Source organism: Tachysurus fulvidraco, chromosome 20 (genome assembly GCF_022655615.1).
Source record: "Tachysurus fulvidraco isolate hzauxx_2018 chromosome 20, HZAU_PFXX_2.0, whole genome shotgun sequence".
In the NCBI taxonomy this organism is placed as follows: Eukaryota; Metazoa; Chordata; class Actinopteri; order Siluriformes; family Bagridae; genus Tachysurus; species Tachysurus fulvidraco.
In genome coordinates this window covers 4,201,869-4,225,015 of record NC_062537.1, presented here as the reverse complement: position 1 = coordinate 4,225,015, position 23,147 = coordinate 4,201,869, and the positions used below count along the sequence as shown (strand labels likewise).

General features: G+C 41.6%; 2 protein-coding genes and 1 long non-coding RNA gene across 6 annotated transcripts in view; 1 reads left to right on the top strand and 2 right to left on the bottom strand.

Annotated features, from left to right (window-relative positions):
• Positions 1–511: 511 nt before the first annotated feature.
• On the bottom strand, positions 512–19,388 carry rfx3 (regulatory factor X, 3 (influences HLA class II expression)). Of its 4 annotated transcripts, none has more exons than XM_027139727.2 (17): positions 18,649–19,388; positions 12,438–12,562; positions 12,265–12,353; positions 9,817–10,084; positions 8,938–9,012; positions 8,274–8,455; positions 8,067–8,186; positions 7,768–7,892; positions 7,567–7,682; positions 7,292–7,407; positions 7,053–7,207; positions 6,702–6,799; positions 6,392–6,541; positions 5,534–5,742; positions 5,038–5,191; positions 4,512–4,554; positions 512–4,365 (listed from the first exon to the last, which is right to left on the bottom strand). In XM_027139727.2, the coding sequence occupies exons 2-17, from the start codon at positions 12,555–12,557 to the stop codon at positions 4,124–4,126; spliced, it is 2,262 nt and encodes a 753-aa protein (XP_026995528.1). In that variant the 5' UTR covers positions 12,558–12,562; positions 18,649–19,388; the 3' UTR covers positions 512–4,123. The 4 variants fall into 4 exon arrangements, with proteins under 4 accessions (XP_026995528.1, XP_047660781.1, XP_047660782.1 ...); XM_047804825.1 differs by lacking the exon at positions 18,649–19,388 and adding an exon at positions 18,403–18,539; XM_047804826.1 differs by lacking the exon at positions 18,649–19,388 and adding an exon at positions 18,233–18,341.
• Positions 17,854–19,084, top strand: LOC113638485. Its single transcript, XR_003439592.2, has 2 exons — positions 17,854–18,327; positions 18,405–19,084. It is a non-coding gene; the product is annotated as an uncharacterized LOC113638485 (long non-coding RNA).
• Positions 19,389–19,939: 551 nt separating the features above from the next.
• The window catches only part of glis3 (GLIS family zinc finger 3), a 173,526-nt gene continuing 170,318 nt past the window's right edge, over positions 19,940–23,147 (bottom strand). The window contains exons 14-16 of the mRNA XM_047804824.1: positions 22,280–22,428; positions 21,595–21,765; positions 19,940–21,469 (exon numbers count right to left, since the gene is read on the bottom strand). Coding sequence (XP_047660780.1) covers positions 21,348–21,469; positions 21,595–21,765; positions 22,280–22,428 — 442 coding nt within the window. The 3' untranslated portion in view covers positions 19,940–21,347. The remainder of the gene's footprint in view (positions 21,470–21,594; positions 21,766–22,279; positions 22,429–23,147) is intronic.

Here is a 23,147-nt window from a genome sequence, read left to right as displayed (position 1 = left end):
GACCCAAATCTATCAAATGAATTATGACGTAAAGCCCTGTGGCTGTTTAAATTTGGACCGTTCAAAAATGGATCAAATGTAATGAGTATTTATGTATTCAGGTATCCAGTTGGGGCAGGTGAAGAGCTTCGGTTCAGCTGAAACACCAAATTTGGCAAATGTGCTCTCAATGACTTTGGCAGTGCTGTTGGTGTCAAACAGGTTCATTTGAGTATTTGCAAGTTTTTCTCACAGGAGTTTACACAGAATGGTGCAAAAGCCATCCAGTGAGTGGCAGTGATGTAAGAGGGAAATGGACAGACTGGTTCAAGCAGACAGGAAGGATACGGTAACGCCACCACTATTTACAGCCCCGGTGAGCAGAAAAGCATTCAGATTTTAGCTGGTGAGTGTACATGGGTCACAAATCATTCCAAAATGTTGATTGAATTTATTTTATTTTTTTTAAATATTGTTTGTGTAGCAATTTATGCGTTGTGCAATGCCAGCAACACCAGCCGTGAGACAGAGCTTTCAACGAGGAAAAGTTTATTAATTGAAAGACAAGCCACAAGTAAGTAAACAACACTAAGAAGCTAGCCTGAGCTCAAGTCTGAAATATTCAGAAAAACCAAACTACATGTGTCTTGGATAGTTCTATTTTTATCTCATAACCGACACACTAAATGTTGTTAATATATGCCTTTATAAATATAAAAGTTCCCCAGTTTTCTCATCCTTCATGTAAAATACACAATACAAATCACTCTACACATAGTGGTTAGCTCTTACCAAGTTTTCAGAGAATATAATTTACTAAGAGAAATTGGAACAAACACAAAAAAAAAAAGTAAAAGTACAATACATTGTAAGAGAAAGAGGGCAGAAAAGAATCACAATGTACACTTCAGTGGTTAAAGAAAGGGTAAGTAAATAAATAACCATCCGTTTAAGCTCAATATTTACAACTGCGACTGCTTTTTCCGAGCAGAGTCGCTCGAGAGTACCACAACGCTTGTGCTTGCATTAGAACGCGCTACAGCAGGCCACGGTGCACTACGTAAACTGTCAAATGGCACTTAAAATATTCCCGAAGCATAAAGACTTTAAATCACACTACAAATAATAGAAAGAGGAAAGAATAGTTGTGATGACTGGGATAGTGCAGCGGTCATAGTGGTGACTCCCATTGTAAGAGATAATACAGTTGTTAGTCACCACAATGGTGAGATGAAGTCGGTGATGTGCCTCTAAATGCAAGTGTGCATATCTGTGGTAGGTGTCTGTGTGGATGGGGAGGGATGTTGGACAGTACGGACACCTGAACCACATGTAAGAGTAGATCTTGTTTTAAGCATGCAGCATAAACTCCTCTGTTTCTGCACTTATAGTTGAGATAAATGCAGAAATTGGCAAACATTTTGTCTGCGCCTGGAGGTCTCAGTAAGATTCAAGGCACTGAAGTCTCTTTCCCAGTGAAGCTGCCTTGCTAGAACTAGAAGAGCCTTTTCCTGTTCACTCCAGCTCGGGGTATTTGATATGTTTGTGTTTGTCACAGCCTTTAAGTGTTGGACTGGCTCCGTTTAAAAACCACACATCAGTGCTAAACTGTGTGGCACATGTCCAAAACTCATTGGGCATTAGCAGGGGCAAAAAAAAAAACAACAAAACACTGAAGTAGTCAGTGTTCAGTGCCTACTTCCCAAACAATGTCATCATATTTCTGAAACTCAGATTAGTCAGGGATAGACAACAAATAGAACAATACTTTAAACATTCCTATGGTACATGAACTGTGTTAGTTTGTTTGCTGGATTTAAAATCAGTAAGTGTTGCTACCAATTCTAGACAGCGTACGGTGGCAGATTTTAACATACTCCAATACCAGAGATATGCAATTTGGGATGGGGCCTTTTTTAAGGGGTGACTCAGATAGCTCGGATACATCCAAAACTGCATTGTTGGCTAGCACTTTCATTTGTTGAGGGTTAAATTCAAGTACAGCTACTGCTTAGAGAACTTAGCTGTGTCAAATTAAAAAAAAGTGATGCCTCACTAACCCCTCTAGTGCAAGCTAATCTAGCAAGGCCAACTTCAGTGTGACAAACCAAGGGTGGGGCCATTTGCAGTCAAATAAATATTTTGTAAGTTGACTTAAAAATAGTAGGCTTGTTATGGCAAGAAATAAATTATTGTGCACTGACGATATCTTGAATAAAAGTTAACAAACTGCAAAATCTTGACATTCTAGCAGCACAATAAAAAGCATGCACGACCAAAAGCACTTTAAAAAAAAAAACTAACTCATGGCTAAAAACTCCTCACTCCAGGCACAAGAGGATACGACAAAATGTCACATTCACACAAAGGAACTAAATTAAAACATGATCAATGGGAATTGTAGCGGAGACTTCCACACTCCATTACACAATCTCTATATGTTCCTGTCAGCTGCCTTGCTTTTGGTTAGATTTAGGCCAACAGAGCTCTGCCGTATAGAAAATGACTTTTTCCTATTCCAGTTCATAGATTGCACAGCAAGTTGAAAAGAAACAGTCAAGCTCCTGATTCAGTTAGTTCGACAGACACTAACGCCTTCTAGATGAGTCAGGAAAACTAGTGTACTTTTTTTTAAAAGTAGTAAAGGCAATATTGTTTTCCAGTGGGTTTTTGTTAAACATACGTAACAATCAATAAGTCCAAAATACCACTATTAAATCATTAATAAAGCAGTCAGTTAATATGGTCTGTGCCTTTAACTGGTGTGCCATTACACAAACTAGTTTCTCAGTTTTAAATATATCTCTCTCTGATGAACCAGCCACTACCCCAAATCTCCTGTTAACGAATAAACTGGCATACCGTGGGAACTCAATTCACAGTCAGTGCACGGATTGATCAATCAAAGCAACACCACCGGTGTAGTATCAACTAAACGACACAAGTATGAATTGATTTAGCCTATATATAGCAATATTTATATCAGAGCAAGATTTGGTCCCCTGTACAGATATCCAGTGTGAAACAAAGGGAATGACAGTGTGATGAACTGACAAGTTTAAACAGTACGACGTAACGCACAACAAAACTTGAGGCGTTCGTCCAACAGCTGGCACCACTGGTGTGAGGTAGGGTGACTGTTACACAAACAACTTAAGACACACACACACACGCGTAAATCCATTACTAGACAAACAATCAACAACTCACACTGATGACGGATTACGAGTCCAGTTGCAGAGATCCAGTGTAAGATATCTAGCAGTGACTATTTTTTATTGGCAGCAACTGTTCTAGTAGAAATGGCCCTCCTCAGTGCGTTGCAGTAGCTTCGACAAAATATAAAAGCTGTTGCTGGGTTAAGGCACTAGCATGAACCCGAGGTACATTAAATCCCTGACATTAGCTCAGTTTTATGACAGCACAGATGCAATCGAGGACATGAAGCTATACAACAGCCTGGAACAGCTAATCTCAACACTTCCAATGTTTTGTTTTACTTTTTTTTTTGGTTCAATCACTATCAATAAAAAAAAAAAAACTAAATCTACCAAAACCAGCAAACTCACCAGGTCTGCACTGGATACGTAGAGATGTAAAATGAATTCTCTCCTAAGACCAGACTGATTTAAAAGAGAAGGCAAGGAAAACGGCTCAAGGAAGAGGCTGGACATCTCTGGACAGCTCGCTTGAGGTTATAGCAGCACAATACACAGCAAGATTTCCAACTCTGACGCAAAGCCACATAGGGAACAACAAAAAACAATGACCAACAATACAAATACAGCGAAATTCAGTGGTGGTTGTTTTTCCTGTGGAGCTAGTGGCTTGGATTGGGGTTCGTGGTCAGCTGAGGGAAGGAAAAAATAAAAACTGACCCATTCTTTTCAGCATACAGACGTTAACATTGAGCACCTTCTTGCTTCAAGGGTTGCTCTGACTCCAACAGACTGACCACATAAACCAAGTTCTTATAATGGCAGTGCAGGACTGAAGCATCTGCTGCTATAGCGTTGTGATCAGACCCTGCTGAATATGAGAGAGCATGTTACATGATGACAGAAAGATGTAAATGAGTACAACTAAGAGGCGTCAAGTGGAGGGATAAGAAGAAAATTTTTTTGAGAGAGAGCTGGTGAAAGTGTCACACAGAGGCATAGGCGTTCCCGGCCCCACCGCAGTGACGGATGGTGGACTGCTGCTGCAGCCCTATAGTACCCAGCATTTCTGGCTGCACCACGCCCACCACAGCGCTGCTTCCGTCCTCCATAGTCCCCACCTGCAACACCTGAATCACCTCAGCCTCTGCTTTCTCTTGCTTGGGCAGCGGCTCACCCACCTCCTGCATCTCCTCGTCAAGCTCACTGTCCATCTCGCTTACTTCATCTGATATATGGAACAAACACATCACAATTATGCCAAATTCTTGCTTTAAAATTTGCATCTTACCCAAGATGGCAAATTACATTTATTAAACAGACAGCAGGAGAAACCAGAATGCAAATTATAGGCTATGGTTTAAGCATGCCTACCTTTGTCGATGTTGGTGGGTGACATGGTATTCAGGTCATCAAACTGCAACAAGGATAACAGTCAAAGAAAGGAACATAAAAGTGCACAATATTTTATCAGGATTTTACAACACAGACCTTTTCTGCAAACACAGGGCATTTATTTACGTATTAAATAGTATTGATGCCAAAGAAGTTTGGAAGACCAAGCCTTTGTTTAACAGACAGCTCATGTAGTAAAAGCGCCAACAAAAATATCTGACATCATGTCTACCAACAGCTCAGTCACTGAAGTAAAGAATCGGTCTGATGTGCTTAACACATCCACAGTGAATGTTAACACCTCAAAGTTGATTATTGTCCATCCCAGTGATAAGTGATTACATTTGCATTTAATGTTGTAGGACAAGATTCTATATTAGAAATAGAAACAATGGCATATTAAAAGGAATTTCTTAAGTTTTAACTTGAATAATCAGTTCTGACCAATTAGATTGATGAATTCAACAGTGCTGGGGAATAATAAGCATAAAAAGTAACTACAAACCTCCCCCATAACCCCGATGGGTGTCTCTCCGGTTGCCTGGGCGACACGGTGCTCCACCAGGTAGAACATGTACTCATCATACAGCAGCCTGATCAGGTGGAAGGAGCCGAAGCTGGCAGCACTGCGCAGGGTCAAGTCTCTGATCACCATCGAGCTGCACAGTAACAAAAAATCGTTTCAATTGTAAATATCCTAAACTTTCATATACGTGGCCACTATTTAAAAGAAAGTGCATCTTGCCAGTTTTTAGGTCGGTCAAAATTAAATATATATATTCTTACATGATAGAATGATCGTGAGAAAAGAAATCATGGTAGGTCACTTCCCTGCATTCTAACTCAGTATAACACAAGTCCCAGATGTTATACGCTCGATAATGTTGGCTTGATACACTCACATATTAGACCCAGTGGAACTTAACCGAAAAATGACGGCAACAACAACACTATAGAAGACGTAGATAGAAGCCTGTGTAGTATGAGGAGCCGGAGCTTGCCTATAAAAGGACCACTTGAGCAGGAACTGGCGTGCCGCTTTAGGGAAACTCGGCCTGTCCTCATAGGGCTTAAGGACCTGACTGACCACGTTGTCGAGCCAGGCGGCCCACTGCTCTAAGGAGCTCTGCTGCTGCAGCGTGGCTTTAAAGTCCTGCTCGAGTCGCTGCACCATACCCTCCTCACACTGGCAGACCCATGATGCCTGCTCCTGCAAAACCAAATCCACACAAACATGTTGGTACCTCTACCACAATTACAACCTACTTCTGACAGGGTTTCACAGAAATGAACAAAGGAGCCAGACTTATCCAGAAGCAAAGTACGTTAACTCTTTTACTTCAGTACTGTCTTAAATTCAATACAAGGAAAATAAACGGTGCAGCACAAATGACCAATTTATCGAACAAAGTAAAAGTGCATTTCTTTCCATTTCATTTGCCAAATTGTTTTTTTTTTTTAACCATGAGCATAAACGGTCTCAGTTTTACTGTATGCTTCTGCACTGAAAAGTTTTAGTGTTACTCCAGTAAAACAAATTGGTTCCACTATAAAGAATATGTTGGCAAAGAGGCAAAATCCATTTTGAAGCCATCACCACAGCTCAAATTTCACCCTTGGATGCACTTTGTCTCCTTTGGAGGATTGTTCTACATGGCTTATTGATTCTTGAATGAGTCATTAATAACAAGGGCAGGGGAAGTAAAATAAAAAAAAAAGAAGCAATGAATCAAATTCAGATGTGGGCATTATTGTTATTTATAGTTTAACATAGTTGGTGTCTGAGTGTTTGGTGTACCAGAAATTGAATTGTTAAACTCCTCTAGCATGTGCTTATAGGGATGTGAACTGAGATGCACCTGCACATTGGCGAAATCCACACGGTTCAGGTCACTGAGCATCTGGTTGATCTGTGAGGTGTTCTGCAGGACAGCGCGTGCTGCCTGGGCCAGGTGGTTCAGAGACGTGTATCTGCGCAGGGTCTGCGCAAAGGCACTAACAGCGGATACCTGTGGCACAGACAACAGAGTTACACTAAGAACATGGTGCTAGTGTTGCACATTAAATGTCAAAAAATAACGTGATTATAGCTATTAGCCAAGGTCACGTGCTTAAGGGAGAAATAGACATCCTCTTTTTGGTTTAGAACAGACAGCGGTGTTGGCCAACCTTGGTCTGGATCATCTTCTGTGGAACGGCGTTCATGGCGTTGGTGAGCCAGCCCTCAAGGCTTTTGGCAAAGTTACGGATGGCTTGAGTCAAGGCACCTGGAGAGGTGACAAAATTATGAATGACGACTATGTACATTATACACTCATGTCTATTTAAGTAGTACTGAACATTAGTCATTATTTTCAGCGCTTATTAGCTTGTTTGAGATTTGGATTAAACCCATTCAATGATTTAATTACTCAGATCATCAATAACACCATGAGTGCTCAGTGGAATTTAATTTACCTTTAAAGTAGTCCCTTGGTGCACAAACTGAGAAGCTCTGTCAGAGGAAAGGGTTTTGCTTACTAGGAATGGGTCTGAGGACATCAGGGATGAGGATCTCCACTAGAGCCTGGTACATCAGGTGATCGCAGGTGTTCATCCACTTCAGCACAGCTTCACTGTGGCACAGCAGCAAGAGTCTGGCACGTGGCAGACGTCCTTCAATCTCACTCATCCCGCTGTGCATTATAAACACACAATCTAAGTCTGTGTGTTTTTTTGTGCCACTGGTACAGGGCTGGTAGTAATGAAGAGAAACGTACCCGTTTTCAGTCATAGTGATGCCCTCTATTGAGTTGGAAGGGGAATAGCGCCAAAATGTCTGCCAGAGCTTCTCGATCAAGCTAAACTGAAGGTTTACCACTACATCCAAGATTGCCTGCGAGCCAAATGGGAAACGAGCAAAAAAGAATAAATAAAAAAAATAGGCCGGTGGATGGAAATGTCAGTATTGTGCCATGGTGTAGAGTAATGCCTACCACTTAAAGGACAAAGACAAACTAAATCAAGAAATGTGTAAATCTCCAAAACCTCTTACCTCGCAGTGCTCTCTGTAAAGTATCTGAAGAGCTTTGATGTCTTCCATGCTGATACCGTCCATTCCGTTATCTCCAAGATCGAGCTCTACAAACTCGGGAATTGCCCGAGATGCGTCTGCAAGTTTGAAACGTGTCTGTTAAAATCATTCAATAATTAAATCAGCATAGATTTAAACTACTCTTCTTTATGGCCTCCTTACCCAGGAATTGTTGATGGTGTTGGCTCTGCGCGAGGACTGTCTGTTCGGCGGCATTAGGATTGTGATGGCCGCTGCTTGCGTAGTTGTCTCCTAAAAAACCATCTGCCTTCTGCACAGACTTGAACCTGTAAAATCACAGGACATTATTAGTTTATTGGAGTCTCATAGTATTAACCAGAACATGAAGCACCACTATGCACCAAAACAGAAGCACTGTAACCAGTATTATCTATCGTATCTGACTAAACACTTTTTTTTTTATTAAGAGGGAAAAAAAAACATAGGTAAAAATAACGTACCTCTGTTTCTGATGCACAGGCTGCTGTCTCAGTGCCATGTATTGCATGTCCTCCTGCAGCCGGTTCAGAGGCGAGTCTGGCTTCACGCGTATCCCGTAATAATGATATTTGGAGTTCCCCCTGAATTCAAAATGCAGTGTTAGCTGATCGACGTGTGGGCTGCATTAATGCAGAAAAGGCTCGTAAGGAGGCTTCAGGTGAAAGTACCTGGTTCCAAGGCGGCGTGTGCGCAGGCCCATGAAGATGGAGCGGATGAGTTTCCCGAATGATGCAGCGTTGACCGGATCGAGCTTTTGCTCCTGGCAATGGCGCAGGTAGTGGTTGTAGAGTGTGGAACGAGGCAGACTCACCCCCTCTGCAGTCTCATAGTTATCCAGAAGCCACTGCAGCTGTAGGACAACATTGTCATCAGGTTTAGTTATTTATTTAGTTAAACAGCTTCACAAATGTAAAGCATTCTAACTTTCACTTCAACATCAGAAGCCATAAAAGGAGAGGAAGACTAGAGTGACAATTTACATTACTCTCAATTTTGCAAGTAGGGCTGGGTGATTCAATTTTGTCCCAATTTCTTTAAAATTGTTGAAAGTGATGGCATAATAATAGATAATCTGTAAATAAGTGCTGAATTTGCAGTCATCTGTGCTCGCATTATCAAAGCATCTTATATATTCATGCATCACACAGCACTACTTGCAAGATTACAATCTGATGATGATGAGAGACATCCAGGAAAGTGTCAAAACAAAAGAAAGAATGCTGTCCAAGCCCCACCACCTAAAGAGGGAGAAATCGACAAGAGCGCAAAAACGGGGGAGGGAAAGAAGACAATGAAGAAGGAACAAGGCATCTGCATGTTTTTGGGACTTACGTGGCTGTTGAGCAGTGAACTTCTCTGACTGGACAAACCCTCAGACTTTTGGAGCGTCTCAATCGCCATTTCAATCTGATAGACCAAAGAGCAAAAGGAAAAATGGTGGGGAAAACAAAAGAAAGGGGGGGAAATAAAAGAAAGGGGGGGAAATAAAACAAAGGCTGTAGCGACAGAGACCTGTACTGAAAACCACTAAGATGTGCAGCGATCAGTACAGATTAGCAGAAAATAAAACCGCATCAAGCTTCCCAACCACCAAAAGTGACACAGAGCAACACAGCACAGCAGATTCACGTCAGTAAAACCACTCACATACACACTACTCAAAGGAATAATTCACCCAAAAGTGGGAATGGTGCCAGCAGGTGTGGTTTTCTTCAGATAAACGTTTATTAGGAGAAGTGCTCCTTTGAAACAGTGCAACGTTTCTGCAAAGCAACACGCGCACTGATCTTACACAGAACACTACCGCACCTTACCACCAGAGGTCAAAACTGATCTAGTAATCATCTTCCAGCTCACTGCTCTAGGAGGAAATTAGTATAAAGATATACATGATCTCAATTCATTAAAACCCTCATGTTCTCCCCGGGAATCTTTTTTTTTTTTTGGTTATACATTTGCAAAAATGCACTTCTTATTTTAAATTTTTTCACCAATCACTTCTCATGCTCGTGTTTACGCAGCCGTGAAGAGAACGAAGTAATCTCTTTTTAAAATACATCACATTTTGTGAAAATCTCGCACGTCAATTTGCGTCGTTTCAATTTTCACTAGATTTGTTGAACTCAAACAGAACACAGGGTTAAGTGTTTATCCTCCCTTACAGTGAGAGAAAGCAGGTAATGAGGATTTGATCACTGGGTTTTGTTGTACCGTAGCAGGAGATGCCCTAGTGGTCTGCGCTGCGGCGTGAGGGGCGGAGCCATCCATGGAGTTGGACCCGATCAGATAGGCCCCTGAGCTGCTGATGATCTGACCCCCCGTGAGGCCCATAGCCAGGCCGCCGTTAGTGCTGCCGTTGTTGGCCAGACTGTGAGTCGTCACCACTGTGCTCACTTGGGGCACGGCGCCTTGCGTGTCAAAGTAGCTCCCGCTGCTGTTCTGACTGTACAGCTGCGGCTCCGAGTACGAGTACGTGCGTCTGAAGGAAAAAAAAACGGAGCAGATATGATACAATATAACGAGAAGTCAAACGTCTTTCTGTGTGGTTTTAGCTTTGCATCTATTTTACATATGGTATATCACTTTCGAGTTCAACTGGGAACGTGCCATGGCTAGTTCATGATATTGCTTAAATTTTGCATGATAATAGCATACAAGTCTCACACTTTTTTTTTTATGGAATTGTGATCCAGCTCCTCCCACAACATTGGGTCTCGACGGGTGTTTCGCTTGTTTAAACCTGCATTTTCAGGATTTCTCCTCCTCCATCTCTTTTGGGAGTCAATAGAGTTTAACATGTAGTATGGATATAGTGCACTGTAAATAATGAGATTCAGATTTCTCCATGTGCCTAACACACATTATTGTGAATATTAATGTGAAAAGCACAAGGCAAAGCAGTCACGACGCCAGCTCTCTGCAACAGTACGTTTCTGCCAAGTCACATTTTAGAGCACACATGTGAGGTTCCCTTGTAGCTCTGCTTAAGTACAGCAGAACATTTCTACCAGCTGACAATTTAATTGGCATCTCTTTTCTCTCACTTTACCAGCCACCAGTAGGCTGGGCACTATTTTAACCTGATATGACGATAAAAGATGATGCAATGAGCATTTAAAAATGTGTGAAGGGAAAGAAAATAACCAAAACAAACAAACAATGTTAATAATAATAATAAAAACCATCTCTTCACACAAATGATGTCTTTAAAAAGCATCTAACTGCATTTTAATAAAGGCTTTGTTTCTAAGGACAGGTTCTCGTGGATACATAAAGAACTCGAGGTGCGTGTTAATCCCTGCTCTCACTCTGCTTCACAATAACAACAACCTTTGTCAGAGACCCACTTTAATAATATTTACAACATGCACTTATCATCATAATGTTTTCATGTTGCTTAAAAGCTGCTTATTATTAGAAGAAATGTGCGCTTGTGAACTGGTGTGACACTTTTTTTTTTGTTTGTGTTGCCTGTCTATTGTTGCCTTCAGGCCCAGTATCAGTGAAGGTGTATCCTTGATATGTTCCCTGGGACTGCTATAAATGAAATTAAATAGAAATAACCTCTATGAAGTGTTTGATACCCCGTAGTATATACACACTATAAAAAGAGGTCAGATGTGTCATTTGGTAAAAAAGGTTTCAGTGGTGTAAATCTACTGCATGTCCTTCGCCTCATGCGCACGAGCTTTGTGAAGTGCTCTCCAGCTCTCCAACGCAGCTCAGCTTCTTTAAGACCTCGTCAAGACTCGCAGTCAGCATCAGGTGACTGCACAATTTTACACCCCCGCTGGGGCTGAAGTGGCGTCGGCGCCAACATGTTTTAGTGACAGGACGGTTTCTCGCCTTCCTCATCCCCCCCACCCCACCCCACCCCACCGCTCAAAAACAAAACAAGGCAAAGACACTCAAGCAAAATGCAGCAAATGTCTCAATCTTTTGTCGTTGGACCATCGAACAAACATTTAAGCTGGGCTCCGAGTGGTGGATCAGCGGTTTTTCTAACGACTCTATTTGATGTTGTGCTTGATGGCGAAACAGATGTTCGCCTTAAAGGTTTCTATAGGAGAAAGATTTTCTAAAAGAGGATTTTTCCATGTGCCGTTCAATTACAAGGTTTAACACCTGACCTCCCTTATCGTGTTATTAACAGGGGTGTGCTGGTGCATGGGAGCACTCACTAGACATGCGTTAGTGCATTAGGGATCACTTCTTTCTTTTATCCCTGTTTAAGATGGGATACAGTAGGTTTGATTGCAGGTGTGGGAATTTGATTAGACAGATTAATTAGCGTTAAATGATGACAGGAAATCTTTTGAGTATCAAGAACATGCAGAATGTAGAAATGCTGATGCAACAAAAAAGTGCAAAACAAAGCTGCCATACAAGACTAACACAGTTACCATCTATTTGCATGAATATTTAGAGACAATTAAGATGCTATAAAAAGGTAGGCTAATTTATTTTTTTTATCGTTTGCTTCTGTATTAACTGCAAAGTCAAGCAGATCCTCAAATATGATCATTTTAAATAACCTACCAGGTCCTTATTTGGCCAAGTTTTTGCCTGATGGACTGATTAACAAAGTCCTACCATTTTCCTACTTAAATGTTCTGCGACTTTTGTATTGAGATGTTTTGGAAACGTCGGTCCACTTACATGGTTCCGTTGGTGTAGACGCCGCTGTTCTCCTCCACATACTGCACCTGGGACGGGTACACATGCTGGACCTGTTGAACAGTCTGTGCCTGTGAGAGAACATGCATATAAGCATTTAAACAATTAATATACTCTGAACAGTAGCAACACTAAAAGGTGGTGGAACAGCTGACCTGTTGCTGGACTGGCACCTGAGTGGGCACCTGCTGGGTAGTAACAGCAGGCTGCACAGGCACGCTGGTCTGGAGGGGCACTGTGGACGAGGAGTCAGCGCCAGCCTCTGGGGTTTGCATGGCGCCTACACAGGAGAAGGAGAACGAGTAGTGGTGAATTAAATAACCTTTAAATATCACCCATTTTAAAATGACTTCTTAACGATGTCACTTGACAAAAATAGTGCAAAAGCTCGTGTTACCGCACATCGTATGTGAAATGACACGATTTACCGAGGCGAGGACGTAGGATTGTTACATGTTCACGGTGCCAGACCACAAAACCAAAACCCACATCAAAGCCACAGTTTAGAACTCCACTTTGGTCTGAATGCTCACAGAACACAGGTTAGAAACCGATATCAATATCAAGATCATCACACATGATATTCTTAAGCGCTATCTACATTTATGTAACTGGATCTCACCTGTCAACATCACAAGCTAATACACTGTTGTACTGTAAAAACAAGTGCACGATTCCAACGTTCCTCCTTCTGAGCATTCTGTATAGACTGCGTTTACATCTGCTTAAGCATCCGGTTCTGCAGCAGTACTACTCTCTGGTAGTGCAGGGTGTAAACGGGGCTCTTGACAGCCATTATTTTGAGGGTTTATACAAGGCTGCCTCGGTGAATCAAACGTCGTCTGTATACCAATTACACCACATTATACTTTATGGGAATCCACAGATGCGGTCTTTAACGCTGAGTGGTATACATAATCATTTCAATTTTACATGTGTGAGCAAATAAAGCAAGTTAGTGGTGTTTCATTGGAAGGCTTACTGCAGCATCAAGTGCTATAAATAGTCAAAAGATGTCTTGTGGTTCTATGAGGCAGTGCAATACATACTGTACGGTGATCAAAGGTTTTCCACAATAGATTGAGGGATTCTTTAATTTGAGATAAACAGCCAGTGTCTTTAAGAAGTGGGGTCACCTACTGCTGGACAATGCAACCATACAACTGTAATTGTGACGCGGTGATTAATGATTATCGGTATATGTGGCATTTCAGTGCATTGATCAGTGCATAAATCTAATAAGCCTATTTCTTAGAGTATACAGTGGCAAGCTGCTAAATCCATTTTTGTACCAATAATTTCATTATTGGAGGAGGGTTAGAGCCAGACAGTCGGAGGGTCAGTAAACAGGGTTGTAGCAATGCTCAAGCTCTGATTAAAGCAAACAAACAAAAAGTATATATCTCTCTCCTCTATGAGCAAGTGAAGATGTGAGATCTAGCACCCCAGCAGAGTTCCTGGCTCCAGCGTGACCCTAAGCGTCTCATTTACTCTAGCACGGATTTATTTGCATAATTTACTACTTATCTTTAACTCACTACCACTTTGCACAATAAAATACATGCCAGAAAGACTCCAATTCATAAGGAGCACGTAATAAAACCTGCAGACAAAACCCCACACTCATTCCCTTAACGATCTGACGCCGCTTTATTACTAAATCAGGAAAAGCAGCTACAAGTTTGCAGCTAAAATCAAATTAGGCGCATGAATTGATAAAGATTACCTACGCTGCCTACGCCTCGGCTTCTATCTCCTGTTGAAGCGGCGGTCTAAACGCGTGCACGTGTGTGCGCAGACGCCGTGTAAATGTTAGGTAAAAAAAAAAAAGAAGAAGATGGACCAGAAAGCACAGGGCTGAGAATGAGAAAGCGCTTATCAGCTCGTGTCCATCTGCTCAAGCCCTGAAGAGTGGCTGTATCTGTGACGTTACCGACACCTGGCCCAGCTGTGCTACTCCAGTGCAGCGGCAACCGTGACTCACCCATTACTCTGCAAGAGCAGCCTTGGAAATTCAAACCGTGAAATATTTCACCATGTGTTGGTTCTGACAAGAACTGGTGTGTAGAAGGAAGCTGTAAGGTTAATACCATGGTTAAGAACATGGATAAAATAAGTGAAAACGAACCAGGCTTCTTTTCACACACAGAATGCGGGAATGAATGGAGCCTGTCGCGGTGTCCCCAGTAATAAAGGCAGTTAATAATTAAGCGTTTCCGCGCCTTGGGTCTCGCGCTCCAGCCTGAGCCTTTATAAACCCTTGCTCTAACTGGCTGCAGGCTAACCGAAATTACACGTCTACAAAATCCAAGATTATCACAAAGCCCTGTGATTCATCAGTCAGCCTACTGCGCGCAGGGTGTATGAAAAATCTGGATCATGATTCACTTCGATGAAGCGCTCGTGTGAGAGAGAGAGACAGTCTCTCTCAGGCACTTGCCACACCAATACAAACAGTTGGAAGAGAGAAGGATATGAATAAGGGGACGTGTACGCTGCACGTATCCCCTTCAGCTCACCTGTATGACCGGTGCACTGCCTGTTCTTCTTTAGAAAAGTGTGGATTTAGTATTTTCCACCCTGCAGTGCAAGGATACGTTCTGCCACACAACATTATTTTGTTATAAATTACAGAGAACCAAGATGGTGTTACGTATAAAGATCTGGGTTTGGACCTGCAATCAGGATTGGTCAGCACTGTACCTTTATGAAACCATGTAACGTAAAGCTTTTTTCACGAGGAATAAAAGTTCACGTTGATGCTGGAGAGACTTATTACACTCTAGGTCTTTCCTGGATAATTATCCCCTCTGCTTACAGACAGCTCGAAAGACTTTCCCTAGAGGCTGAGCTCATGGCAACATGTCTCCCTCCACCTTCTCCTCACCTCCTGTTTATCATTTACCTGGAGGATACAGGTGCTGTTGTGTTCAGGCAAACGTTAATAGCGGAGGTTTATTTGTTCAGGAAAGCATTTTCACGCCATGTTTAGGAGCGTGCACAAAATGGGATTTTATTCTAATACCAGAACAAATTTAAAAAAGAAAAAAAAAGAAAAAAAAAAAGCAGATTCTAAGCTATTGAAACAACGGCATGAAAGCAGAGCCAAACTGACCTGCAGAATTCTCATGTACAATAAACTAGAGCCTCCAAACAAAGGCCACCTGCTCCCTGGCTCACCCTGATGAGGAGTGATGGAAAACTTGCCACAAACAGGCACCTGCCCGGGTTCTCCAGCATGCTACTTGCACCCCCCTCGTCCCCAAGGCCTTCTGCACCTTCCATGCATTCACGCGCTCCCCTGTGGCCCACTTAAATCCCGAACTCAGCCTGCCTCAAAAGCCAAGTGCTAACAAAGGGCCAAGAGGAGGGCATTGCTCGCTCTTACTCTCCCTCCCTTCCTCCATCTCTCTTTCTCTCTCACACACACACAGCTTCATCGTGTGCAACCCCCTTCCTTGACCAATTTTTACCACTGCTGGAAAGGTTGCCTTCAAAGCTCTTACATCATTAGGCTCTTACTCCAGCACATTGAATGTTACAAGAGCTCCTATAAAACACAAACACACTTAACGATGACCTAACTGCACAATTATTTCTTCTTACACCTCATTACAAAAGATCAGGCAGATTCCCCTAACTTGACATGTCCCTGTCATGCAAACATGCAAGCACAAAGCTCAAAACTGGTTAATAATAAATATGAATTATTAACCCACTCGGGGGCTCTTAGTGATTTGAAAAAAGGAACGGGGTACAAAGAAAAATAGGGCCATGACACCTGTTTTTTTTTTTATCTGCCTGCCTGCCTTTGGGGCGAGTAGTAATGAGATCTGATAACTAGCCCTTTCTCACATCCTGTCCACGGGTATGGACATGTGGGGGAAGGTGATGGACTGAAAAACCTGAATCACCCCAAAAACACTTAGTCTGCAAAGAAAAAAAGTTTACTCCTCACCTTTCTGTGAGACGAATAACAGATTTAAAAGCTGCTCATTAGTCATAGTGCTATAGATCATATTCTATTCAAATCAACAATTGTATGATGCCATCACTAGTGGTACATTCTGTTGTTGTTGTTGTTGTTTTTTTTAATTAGTCCTCGTCTGAACAACTTAAACCCTAGCTTAATGTGACCCCACAGGGGTATGCGGTTACTGTTGAGAATCAAGCAACACACTTGAAATGTCTGAATGATTCGTTTGCCAGTCCTCCCCCCTCCAGGTAGGCCTAGTGAGCACCTGTCGAGGTCCTTGCAACCTGCTCGTGGAGCACAGCTGTTTCTCCGCCTAATGAAGACAACAGGGGGACCGAAGAGGCGGCAGCACGTCTCACTAACGATTATGATGCAATCCCGAGAAACCGTTCGCAAAATTGAGATGGTAAGGAATTTTGATCTGAGAAAAATAAATAAATAACTGAGCGGAAATGTGTGCAATACATCAGGATCTGTCGAGATGCCAAGAAACTTTGATTCAGGTGCCAAAGATTCCACAATCTCTATAAGCACGTGAGACAAACGAGGTTTTATCCGACAGATATTACAATACGTATATTACATACACAAGCACACATACATGTATATATCGATATATCAAATGATAATTTTGAACACACACAATTGGCTCTGTTGCAGAACGACCGATACGTAGAAACGCCATGAGCCAAAGTAGCAGTATGTTTTATCCACTGTGGTATTAAAGATGCATTAGTTAAGATTAGTCATTTTTATGGTTAGGTGTGTTGGATATTTGAATAATCCATACCCATGTTCACAAAGTCCTGCCCCCATGAACTACAGTGGCCCTTAGAGTAGAATGGCTATAAAATGACTGACAGGAAGGGCATTAAAATAAAATGAAATAAAATAAATATATAAAAAAAACAACCAGATGTCAGTTTTCTCAATGAGCTTTCTCAGCAACTTTATAGACTTTTGCTAAGGATTCATCTGTAGTTTTCACATATCATCTATATTACTTGTACAAACAAGGGGGAAAAAAATACTGACTACTGCACTGTTAATGATCCAGATGTTGCATTACAAACACAATTAGGTCTCTGAACATTACAGATGTGAACTGAACTGAAGCTCCTGAAGACTAAAAACATCCTTCACTGCTAGGAAAATGTATAAAGTTATAACCCAAAGAGACACAGAGAAGATCCATTCATCGCATAAGTAATGGTATTAGTCTAGTAAATGATCCAGCTGTTCAGCAGATGCACACACACACACACACACACACACACACACACACCAAAGAATTAAAGAAGGGGAAAAAAACTAAACAAAAACAACAAGAATTAAAGCACAGGAACAAAATCCATAGACTGTGAAGGTGATCTAGAGAATATTAGATTACAATCATCATCTTCGTGTGAAGCACACGATTAAAGAACTTCCAGCTTTCACCCCTGAGGAACTTTCTGGCAATCTTACGAACTGTTAAACAAACAAACAAACAAACAAACAGAGAAACAACACGAGCTTATTTCTCAAGCACCAAAACAAAAGACCAAACGGTGAACTCTGTGTAGCTAGCCAATTATGCTAAGCTAACAGCAGCGATAAGACACCGCTGTAACAATAGATACCGAACAAATACTGCTCTAGTTTTGGCCCTAAGACACCTGTCTGACTTCTCTGTAACATTAGACCGTGTCTGTTAACGTCATTTCACCCGAACACGTACATGGAACGTCCTTATGTTTAACAAAAACCCGCTGCCGGTTCATTAGCCTGGTTCAGACACCTGCTCCTGAACGTTAGCCAGTCACAGTATTAGCTACAGGAATGACAAACGTCAACGCGACAACGTACACCGACAAAAGCAGCCATTTTACACGAATTAAAGCGTTACACGGAGCGAAAAAGGCGTCGAACAGAACAAAACTAGCCTTTCTAGCCGTTATCCGTTAACTTCAGCGTGCTAGCTGTTTAGCTTACGAGCTGCTGCTCCGAACACCTGCTCCTGCCTGAGGGAGTAATGATGCTGGGAGCTGCTGAGCTTCAACACATCCACACAAACACACCGGGAACAGGTGAAACACGTTCTGTTCAGACCTTATATTCGAAACGAATCATAATTCAGTGATGAAAGACGTATTTTTCCTCACAGTGTTCGACAGAAAGGGGCGCACGAGACGGAGACGGACACGTACGCGCGCGGCTAAGCTAGCGTTAGCGGCGATGAAACCGTATCCAGGTCGCTAGCCGACTTAGCAGCATCTGGAAACGTGGCCACGATCAACAACACGGCAGATTCTTCGTTCGTGTAGCAAAACGTCGGCGTGCCCAAGCTGTTACAGACGGAAAGACGACACACACACACGCGCGCGCGCAGGAAAAGAAGATATATTCACCTGGACGGTGCGTGGAGATGAGGATGAGGATGAGGATGGCAGAGGCGGTAAGGATGGAGCGCGAGGTGCTGGTTGTTGTTGTTGGTGGGTTACAGTCGCCACGACTACGGTGACTATGGCGCCGGATCACAGGGCAACGGTTGCTATAAAGCGCATCGTGGTCACAACCTAACAATAGATGGAAGGGGATGAAACGTCACGACGAGACGCAGCACGGAAGAGAACGCGATTAACAGCGCGGACACTTTTAGTGAACGGAATAAATAATAAAGTAACAAATCGCCAACACTTCAGACAGAAAAATCCGAATTTATGGGCTTTATTGATGTGACTGAATTATAAACAAAGCTCAAAACGACGCGGAAACATACAATTTAAACGGCTAAATGTTATCCAGCAGCGGAAACTCCGATAATATAAATGTGCGTTAACAACAGATTTGTTTGTGTTGATTTCCACATTGTTTGTTTTAGCTCCATCAGGGCGGGACGTCCCCAGTGACGTCATCCGCACCATCAAGGTCGGTAGAGTGAACAGAGAAAGAACCTGAGCACTGAACACTTCACTACTAAACAGTGAAGCCAATGATGATGCCCTGGTCCTCTCTGTGCATACTGTTAGGGGCTTTAGTGTACAGTGTAGTGTACAGTGTAGTGTACAGTGTAGTGTACAGTGTAGTGTACAGTGTAGTGTACAGTGTTCTCAAAAGAATGTTCTCCAAAAAGTACAGAAATTAATAATTTAAATAAAAAAAAAAATCAGTGTATATAGAGTAATAATAATTACATATCTATAAACATCACGTGTTTAGGCTATATATATTATATTATAATAAATACATATATAATATCAATCATACGGTAATTTAATGCACCATTCTGGGTGCGTCAAATACATGAATCTTAATATCCTTAATCCAACACATTTATTAAACAATTAGATTATCATGGTTAAAACTGTACTGAAAAGATGCCGAGAACTGACCTAAGTTTAATAAAGAGCACGTGACACTGTGACTGAAACAACACACATGCAAACGAGCACAGGATGTAATTTGTCTTAATTTCTGCTGCCATTGTGACTCCGGTGTTTTGCATAATTGGGCAACAGAAGCTTGGAAAAATAGATTTACAGATAAATAGACCACGGTGAAAGACAAGGTTATCCACAACCCATAGAAATAAAAAACATGCATGGCAGTGCTCTATCACACACACACACACACACACACACACACACACACACACACACACACACACACATGCGACACCAGTTCTCAGGAGAGCTATGATTTTCAATTTTGAATAGATTTTAATTTGTGGCACAGGAACAGGTTGAATAAATGCATATATGGTATATATTTGACATGTTAGATAGTAGACTCAATAAAAGGTTTGCTGAGGCAAGATTAAAGTTATTGTTGACTAGAAGGCAATGGCTACTGCATGGATAAAGAAAGCCTCATGAAGCATTCATCATCCTCTTCCTCACACAAAACCGCTATATAAACCAGCCACTACTGACTGAAGTTGTTGCAATCTGCTCTTGTTGGCAAGAATAAACTGGACTCCGTGTGAAATTGCAGTACAGAAGTACTTAAGGAGTCTTTCCCCCCATATCCCCCTTTCATTTTAATCAGTTCTAACCCCACAAACATTTGGTATGATTTGAAATAACCTTCTGGTCACTAGCACAGAATAACAGAATAACAAGGAGACTATTTGGCTCATAATAAGGTGTGAAATTGCATGATGTGAAAATTATCCTTCAGCAAAACAACACCTTACACGACACAGTCGTGCATCCATGATCTTGATGATTACATCTTTAAATGCTTTTTCTTTTTCTCCCCAGATTCACCTGATATAACAGGGCCAAGATAATGGAGGTTTTGACTCTAACGCTACTGGTTATACAAAACATTGTAATTAGAGCTTTTAAATGCAATTTCATTTTGTCACTGTCGACATTTGCATGTAAGGTTTTCTCAGTGTAATTTAGCTGAACCGCATACCCTCAAACTGTTCTTCTAGGGTGTGTGACAGAAATACGTTCAGTATCTGTACTGCCACGATTGCCGGCTTAGAGAAACAGAATAGCGATATCTGAAGACTTCGTTATGTGCATGATTAGTGCTTAATGTGACAGATCATTTCTGAGGCGCTGTTGTTGTTTATAAACATTTCCACTCAGAAATACCTTATATGTCAAAGATAACTGGATTAAACTTACATTCAAATGTTTACCACGCTAAGCGTAATGAGTGTAAGCTATTAATTTATCAACAAAGCTGAGTGAAATGTTGTTACTCCAAAATGTTCTGTCACATATTTACCAGTACAAAATACTTACATGCTAACTAGCTATGCTGCTAATCTCAGTGGATATCTAGCTTCAGCTGTCCAGCATTCTCACATAACGTGTGTATTGCCTTCCTGTGTCACAAAATACACAAGTTTTCTCAGGACTCAGATTTTTGATTGGAAAAAAAAAAAAAGAAGAAGAAGAACAATTTCAACAGTAGCAACGTATAAAAAAACAGCAATATGAAACAACATCCAGTTATAAAAATTTAGATCAATTCAAATACAAATTTTTTTTGTTAATTTTTGATCCCATGACTAAAAGATTACGACAAAAGTAACAGTAAGAACTCTGTATAGATATGTGTATGATCAAGGCTGGCCCTCGGTGTGAGCTCATGAGAGCTGGTTTAGGCGTCGCTCCATGTGCTGTGTGTGTATGTGAAGGTAGTTATCGTCTGACGCCGAATGCTCCCGTTCACCTAAAGAATCCTCAGATCTATCCTGTGGATCAAACTCTGAAGTCACACACACACACAAACACATGGGTCATTAGGATAAATGAAAAAATATGTACGGTATCTTTGTGACGTATATACAATTCTTACCAAAAACAAAAAAAAAAAAGTAAATGACTGCACACCTGTGATACTCGACAGAGCTTGGTGGATCAGCTGAGGTTCCTTTTGAGCTGTGCCTGAGGAACCCAGACTGTCCTCGAACAAGGGGATCTGCATCATGGAACAGGCAGAGATCTGCTTTCCTGTCTGTGGCGACTCGGGCGAGCACACTGTCTGGGTATGACTCGGGAAACCTGAGGAGTGTTGTGAAAACACACACATTAGTTATTTCGGGAGCTGAAATTTGTACTTTAAACAGCTCGTTCTAATTTGTCTAAGCACCGCTTTGCCATGCCTCTCAAATCAGCACAAGCGTGGCATGAATTTGAACAGATTATTTCCTTTGAGCTCGGAAAACATTAGGAGTCATCCTAGCCAACACGAGATAAAGTCTGGATCAGAGAAGACCTATTTTTGACTTTGCCTAACAGACAGCCATCTGTTGCTCCTGAAATGGAAGCACAAATTCATGAATCATTCAGCTGAACTTTTTCGGCCTGGCCATAAAAAGTCAATATGCATCAGGAAAGCTGTGTTGAATACTGTATGCATTCGCTTTAGTCTTGGTGCAAATTCCCTACACTTACTGAGATCCTTTGTTGAAAATGATTAGAAATCTGAATAAATAGTCTTTTTTTCCAAAATAACATTCTATACAGGGTGTGAAGAAGAAATATTACAATAAACTGCCATTGACTATGAACTTACTCTCCTGAGGTGGATGAAGCGATGCTGCTGTGGGCTCTGGGTATCCTGGAAGCCTGCTGGTTTTTTGTGCTGCCACCATGTGGTGGTGCGAATGAGGGACTGAAGGCGTGGCCTGGTGAGTCAGATGCTGTGCAACAGGAGCATCAAACCTACAAAAAAAATGAACGTGTCTGTCTGTCGTAACTTCTAAAACGCTCCATATAATCTAATCTGAGATTGTTTAACATATTTAACAAAGGGGTCTCCAGTGTCGGTGCTTTGTAACTGAACGTTTTCCGCCACGGGAGATTCTTCAGGGCAGAGGACACAAGTTGCAAGTGACACAAAAGAGACAACAAATCTTTGTAGCTGTGACGACAGGAACGAGCTTTAAGTGTGAGCATCAACTGAGAACAAAGTATATCGTTACTTAAATAAAACAAATGTGGTGTAAAACATTAAGGACATACTGTTATGGGGAAAAAAGAGCCACACACATGAGATTGTGTGATTGTACTCTAGAACATTTTCTGTCTAAGAGTAACCCATGTTTCATAATTCTATAAGAGTAACCCATGTTTCATGGGTTACTCTTAGACAGAAAATGTTCTAGAGTCTTATTATTAACTAATGAGAGGAATGATGGTATGACTTTTTTCAGGGTTCCTGCATTTCCGTGTTACAATATTACAACTAGAGATTTAGAGCCGAACATATAGTGGATAATGGGAAAGAAAGAAGCAGAAGAATTTTACAACTGATTTAACACAGAACAGCAATGACACCAGTCTGCTTGCCTCGTCCCATGTGTCCCAATGGTCTGAATTAGTAAATGATTGAATTTCGGCTTCACTCTGGTCAATGGCTATAGCTTCAATGAAAACAGAGT